The 7,406-nt window shown below is 28.7% G+C and overlaps 1 protein-coding gene across 2 annotated transcripts; it reads right to left on the reverse strand.

The window, feature by feature from the left end:
- Nucleotides 1-1,738: 1,738 nt before the first annotated feature.
- LOC118647836 lies at nt 1,739-7,176 on the reverse strand. Of its 2 annotated transcripts, XM_036293536.1 has the most exons (4): nt 6,226-7,176; nt 5,683-5,878; nt 5,242-5,439; nt 1,739-3,751 (listed from the first exon to the last, which is right to left on the reverse strand). In XM_036293536.1, exons 2-4 carry the CDS (start codon nt 5,837-5,839, stop codon nt 3,465-3,467), a joined length of 642 nt encoding a protein of 213 aa, XP_036149429.1. In that variant the 5' UTR covers nt 5,840-5,878; nt 6,226-7,176; the 3' UTR covers nt 1,739-3,464. The 2 variants fall into 2 exon arrangements, with proteins under 2 accessions (XP_036149429.1, XP_036149412.1); XM_036293519.1 differs by having other exon boundaries at nt 5,683-7,176.
- Between the last annotated feature and the right edge of the window lie 230 nt (nt 7,177-7,406).

A 7,406-nucleotide genomic window follows, 5' to 3' on the forward strand; every position in this document is an offset into this window, starting at 1 on the left:
TTTGGAGAAGGGAGCGAGAGGGGATAAAGAAGGATAAGGAAGGGGAGAGAGGGAGAAAGAGGTATAGAAGGGCCGTGGAGGGGAGAAGGGGTATACGTCTGTAAGGCTGCTCAAGGGCCAGGTTGGTAGGAGGAGATTAGACATGTAATATATTATAATGAGATATTGATAGGGAAGAAGTTGGGGGACAGGTGGACTTCCGTTTCGTTTACAATTGTGTTTGTCTTGTTATTGTATATTTTGTTCCTGTGTTGTATTATATATTTTATATATGTTATATCTTTATATGTATGGCTGATATGTAGAGTATGAATGTATGAATAAACGGCTTGCTAGTGAAAGAGAAGAACGGTCAAACAGATGGAAGAGAGAGGAGCCGAGGAGATCAGAGAAGGAGAAAGAGAGACAAGGAGAGGAGGTTAAGAAGAGCAGGAGAGTGAAAAGAGCAGAGAAGAGCGTAAAGAGTCGGGGGGACTCAACAGCACGGAAAGTAGAGAGATGACAGAGAGACGGCAAGTTGGGAAGAATGAGAGGTGGAAGGAGAATAATGATTTAATTGATTGTCTTAGGAGGAGAGGCAGGAAAGAAGGAGAGACGGCGAGAAAGCATGAGGGGAAAGAGACGAAGAGGCGGAGAGAGCAGAGGGAGACAGGAGAAAGAGGAAAGGGGGAGAGGCCCCTTGATGAAAAACGGAAAGAGGAAATCAAGGAGGAGAAGTAGAAGGAAGAGAGCAGAGATGAAGAGAGATGAATGGAAGAAGGACAATGAAGAAGGGGCAAAAGAGAGGAGAGAGTGGGATTAGGGGGTGGGGAAAAGGGGATAAGGGCGTGCGAGGGGGGAGGGTGTTAGAATGTAAGGGTCGCAAATGGCCAGGCCGGTTCGGGAGTAGAGAGGATACAACTGTGAACGGTTCGGGAACGCTCCGTGGAAAAAGCGCCTTGTAACCCCATATTGGGACACAATAAAGTCTATCTTATCTTATAATATTATTAAGGCATAAGATTTAAAATATTTAATTTTAAAGTTGTTGGATGCTTGTTGTCAGAAGTTGTTGAAATGGTCAGAAAGCGATAGTGAGTTTTATCGAAAGAGATTAGAAAAGGAAAGAGATTAGATGAAAGGAAATTATAATTGAGAGAGATTAAACAAGAAAGCCAGAAAGTTTTGAAATTTTATTGAAAATTAACAGGTAACGTTACATATAATATATTATAATTTTTAATTTATTTAAAGGGGATTAAGTATGGAGGTAAAGTGTGTAAGAGTGATATTAAGAAACATGCAAATATAATATAATAAATAATTTGTGTTTAGAGAGAGAGAGAGAGAGAGAGAGAGAGAGAGAGAGAGAGAGAGAGAGAGAGAGAGAGAGAGAGAGAGGGGGGGGGGGGAGTGAGAGAGCGTGAGAGATAAAGAAGAGGATTAAATAAGAAAGTAAAGTGTAAGAGTAATATTGAACAATATGAAAATAATATAATTAATATCATTAATAATATAATTAATAATTTAGAGAGGGGGAGAAGGAGCGTGAGATAGAGAAGGGCATTAAATATGATAAAGTGTGTGAGAGTAATATTACAGAAGAAGAATAAGTGCAATGTTCAATATAAAAATGCTAAGTGGCGCGCGCGAAGCGCGCGCAATGTTGTGTTCTAGTATAACTATATTTTACATTGCTTAAAAATTATGTCACCCTCTTTTGTTTTTTTCCATTTTGACATGTATATTTATTGTTTAGGAGTAAAAATGCTATAATATTATGTATAAACAAGTCTTTAATAATTGATGTATATATTTTCAAAATTTATTATAATTTTTTTCCAACAAAAGACAACTATTTTATGTATTGGAGTTAAATGCATTAATTATCTTATAAAACAAGAAAATAATTTAATAATGAACCATGTATATATATACAGGGTGTTAATAAACCTTCGCATAATATTTATACCATCGTGTTGCCCACGAAAATCGAAGACGAAAAGATCTCTAAATTTTTTCGATTCCTTGCGTACAGTTCTTATAATTATTGTCGGAAAATAGTGAAATATTGTCAATGTACGCACGGCTACAACGGAAACATGAGCGCAGTGGGAAACAAGACGATCGTCGCTCGTCGCAAGGCGAGAAGAGCGCAAACAAAATTCATTGCTATCCGCAACTCTGTTCGTAACGGTCAGCGATAGGGACTAAGGATGGTCGACAATAGCTTATAACTAAAATTTACACATAGACTTTTTAACTGTACTACATAAATTGCAAAGTTAAAAAAAAATTAAAAGTTGATTGAAAGCTTTCAGAGAATTATTTCATAGTATTTTTATTGATATACATACTTAAATTTTAAATCAATGAAGGCGGATAATTCGTTGAAAATCCACCACAGCTTATGCTCTTTCGTAATTTTGCAAACTTATCAGAACTCTATGTAAAATTTTAATATTTTTTATTACTCTATTTATACTAGCAGGCCACTTTACAGCTTTCAGAAGATGCGCTATAATATTTTCAATAATAATCTAGAGTTTTAAATCAATAAAAGGGAATAATTCATTAAAAGTCTACCGCTTTTGATTTTTTCTCGCAACTTTCCAACTTTATTGATTAAATATGTAAGGTTAATATTTTTGGCCACACATTTTATACTTGCATTTAACAGTTTCCAAAGAATATGTCGTATTAATTTCATTGCTATACTTAAATTTTAAATAAATAAAAGCGAATAATTCGTGAACAATTAATTGTTCTCTATTCGTTTTGGAAATTTTGCACGCTGGAATAAATTCCACAAATTGTGAAGTCCGGCGTCCGTGAAAATGTCTACTTTCATTTTATAAATATTACGTTTTGTGTACGTTTACGATTTGTGACAATACAATTACCAATAATGTGTAAAAAGTTTTGGTATGGCAACATAATTCCTTTTTCCCTTATCAGGATTGTCGTGTATGTAATATTAAATAACGAATATTTTAGTTTAATTTCTTGATGTGACTCATATGTATTTGGTTTTTATGGCTAGAATTGTAGTTAGCTTCTGTATCAAGAAAATAATTAAAGTACATTGTCATTTTATTGTAGTATATGGAAAGTTTTAAATGATACTTTTCAAAGTGTATAATAATATAATACTTGAAAAAATGAACAACTAAATTTGAATGCCAATGTTAATCATTGATTATTTATCAATCCAAACAAGTAAAATAATTTTTAATTCATAAAGTAATACTATCTTACTAACATAAGTGAAGGGCAAGTATGATTAACGAAATAATGAAGAAGTTACAATAAAGTTTAACGTCAATAATTATGATTTATTTTATCAGTGAGTACAAAATAAAGTCAACGTTTCTTCAAAGTTAGATAATGAAAAGGTATAATGTAACAATAATTTTATTAACAAATATTATAACAATAATTTTATTAACAAATAATTATATGAAAAACAATTTTATGGTATATGCTCAAAAAAAAGTGACCACCTTGTCTAAACACTTTTGAGCTCTACGTGATACACTTTCTGTTGCCCTTCGAATCATATCTGGATCGATACTTGCGAAAGCCACTTCGATAGCTTCTTCGAGATCATTCCGCGTTTCAATTCTTTCAAAATAAACATTTTCCTTTACACATCCCCACAGAAAAAAGTCGCACGGATTGTGATCGGGTGAACGAGGTGGCCAACGAATGGGACCGTTTGTGCCCATCCAATTATTGCCATATACCTCGTTTAAGTGATTCCGGACAATCCCTAAAAAAAAAATCATAACTAAAAAAAAATATAACTCGTAAAGTACTTAAGAAGTACATTGTATGTTACAATTCATAATTCGTAAAAAGTAGTCAACAAACTTTGGTGGAAAAATTTCTACAAAATTTTAAATAGACTACAAAAATTTACAAAAGTGTTCCAATTCTAGAATTTTTCTAATAAAAATGATATAATTGGAACACGTAAATTTTAGTAATTTTTTTTTTTAATTTTGTAGAAATTTTTCCGCCAAAAAAACGTGTCCTTTTAAGGTTAATTATATGAAAGTATTAGTGATTTGAACATCTAAATAACTGACGGTGCCACTTTTGCTAAAGCCATCTTAGTGACTTACTTAGACTCAGAGATGGGTGGCAGCAAATACTTTTGTCTCCAAATTACACATTCAATTACATATTACTTTTATAATTTGTAATTGAAATCCATTTAATTATCCATTATTTTTAGCATTTGTAATTAAGTTCCATTTAATTACTCATTATTTTGAGCATTTGTAATAGATGTCCAAAGTAATTAAATTACACTATTGTAATGTAATTACATTTGTGTGATTTAATTACATTTGCGTGATTTAATTACATTCGTGTAATTTAATTATATTTGTGTAATTTAATTACATTTGTGTAATTTAATTACATCTGTGTAATTTAATTACATTTTAATTTTTATTCGAATTGAGTTAACGACAAAGAAAACATGAGAGTGTACATACGGTACATACTGCAAAAATAATATATTGTGTATCTAGCGGAGAAAGCGACATTTTTTAGACGAGCGTGAAGTTTGCCTTCTGCTTGGGCGGCAATCATACGAGTCTAAAAAAAAAAGCTTTCTCCCATGCATAAGACATTTTTCATAAGTTATCAACTTATGTTAACTCAATTCGAATAAAAATTAAAATGTAATTAAATTACACAGACGTAATTAAATTACACAAATGTAATTAAATTACACAAATGTAATTAAATTATACAAATGTAATTAAATTACACAAATGTAATTAAATTACACAAATGCATAAATAAATTACACAAATGTAATTACATTACAATAGTGTAATTTAATTACTTTGAACATCCATTACAAATGTTCAAACAAATTAGTAATTCAATGGTGTTTAATTACAAATGTTCAAAGTAATGTGTAATTAAATCACATTTAATTATTCATTGTTTTGAGTATTTGTAATTTGGTAATAGTCAATTACAAATTTGCCCATCTCTGCTTAGACTTATGTGTCACAACAACACGTCATATGTACACAAGGTTTACGCATATAATAACACTGGTTCAAGTAGTCCACTGGTGAATCCTCACTAAAAGTGACGCCATTTAGTTATCCAGATATTGAAATCAGTGGAAAGTATACAATATAATATTCGATATCCATATATTATACAAAAATTCTAATCATTTGATTGCCGTTCATAATGTATTTATAAATTTTCCTAATTTAAATAGTTATCTACCTGTGTTCTGTATTATTCCAGTCAATTCTATTTTATTCCCTTTTTGTATGAGTTCTTTGTGATAATTATCCTCATTAAAATCAATAATGTATACTTCAAGTTTATATACACCATCTCTGATAGATCCACAGCCAATCGTCTTATTTAATTTACTATTATGTATACTTGCAAAATTTGATTTTACATAACCTTCCAGGTCTAAAAAATTTAAATATACAATGCCAATTTTATTTAGCAATTTTTGCAATAATATAATAAATAAGATATTAATTTTTATATGTTCCATTTACACACACACACACACACACACACACACACACACACACACACACACACACACAAACACACACACACACCTATATGTAAAACAAAAATAACTCGTATGCATATTCTATGTAAATAGTTTATGTATATAAACATAAATTTTTAAGTATAACTTACTGACAAGTTTAGTTGTATTTAATACATCACTTAATTGAACTCGATTCGGTTTAATGTTATTAGAAGACATTATTTGTAATTTTCCTAAATTGGAAACCAGGGTGTTATTTTGAATTTGTAGTTCGAATAAAACGTTTTCATTATTAAATTGTGACATTTTGGGCACTCTGGCTTGTACCCCATCTAAATAAATAATCTATCCAAATATACAATTTAAAATTAAAATGTTATAAATATGTAAAACAAGTATAGTTCTTATAATTAAAATTAAGAGACATAATAAAAATAAATTTACAATTAAACTAAATAAATTAACTTTTAAGAAAATAGAATAAATTAAATTATTGATAAATAAGTGAAACGTTGATATTGGATTATGCTAGATTTTTTTGTTAAATAATCTTGATGTGAATAATTTTTTTTTAACGAAATAAACTACACGACAATTATTCTGTCTGAGAAATGCCTATTATATGACAAACAAAATTTTAATAATTTAATCTTTAAGTAAATAACATATTAATAAAAAGTAAATTAATTTACATTATTTGATTGTATGTGGCATTCAACTGTATTAATAAACTCGTTCCATGCCACCACCTGTATGCGTCTTCCATCATTATTATTCAAATAAAATTTAAAAAATTTATATTGTTTGTTACTACCAACAAATCTTGGTGCTTCAATGCCATCTACGTATGGTATCCAATTATTTCTCTGTAAAGATGTTCAAATATTAATATCGTTTATTAACTTTTAGAGGACCGACATTTTTTGGACGACTTATTTAGTTTTAATATTAGAATATCTTTGTCTTTATTAATGAATTGTACTACGAAAAAGATATCGTTTCGGTGGCTAATATTAGGCTTCTGGTCCAGAAAAAATAAGTGATTATTTTTTGTTGTATTTAAACTTTATATTAATAGTTATTGTTAAAATAATTGTTTGACGTCATTTGCAATAAAAATGTTTTGAAAAATATGTATAAAAACATAATTATGTCACATTTTGTGAGGTATGAGACAATAAAATGTTATTATATAAAGTAACATTATTTTATAACATCGAAATAAATACACACATTATAATGAAAGAATTAATTTTAGCTGAATAGTGTTTTCAAAATAAATCTAATAAGCCTAATATTAGGCTTCCTAGAGAGAAATATCGGATAAAAATATAATATGATAAAAAAAAAAAATCTTTATATTTTTAAATATTCTACTTTGTAGTTTTATAGATTTTAAAATACAATGTATTTATACATATATATTCATATTTTTTTTTGTATATTTGGTATATAATTACTTACATTGTAGAATCATATACTTTGATAGCATCAATTTCCTCTGTTTTTGTGAACATTTCAATGGAATTTAAATTATTAAATTCATTAATATTATGTTCTTCAGACATCATGTTTTTAAAATTATTAAAAAATTCAGATTTTTATTTCTTTTGAGTCTTTCTTAAAAATATATTATAATATATACAATAAACAATATACAATATACAATATATACAATATACAATATACAACGTCGTCTGTTAAAATTAAAAACTAAAAATAAAAGCTCTAAAAAATGTTTAACTGAAAAGTATTTGTAGTTCAAAAAATTTTCTAAAAAGTTTTTTTCTTAAAGTAACATATATATATTTTCAAAGTTCAATAAACAATAAATTTTATTATTCAAATTCTATTAAAATTTAAATATTTCTTT

Source organism: Monomorium pharaonis, chromosome 1 (genome assembly GCF_013373865.1).
Source record: "Monomorium pharaonis isolate MP-MQ-018 chromosome 1, ASM1337386v2, whole genome shotgun sequence".
Taxonomy (NCBI): domain Eukaryota; kingdom Metazoa; phylum Arthropoda; class Insecta; order Hymenoptera; family Formicidae; genus Monomorium; species Monomorium pharaonis.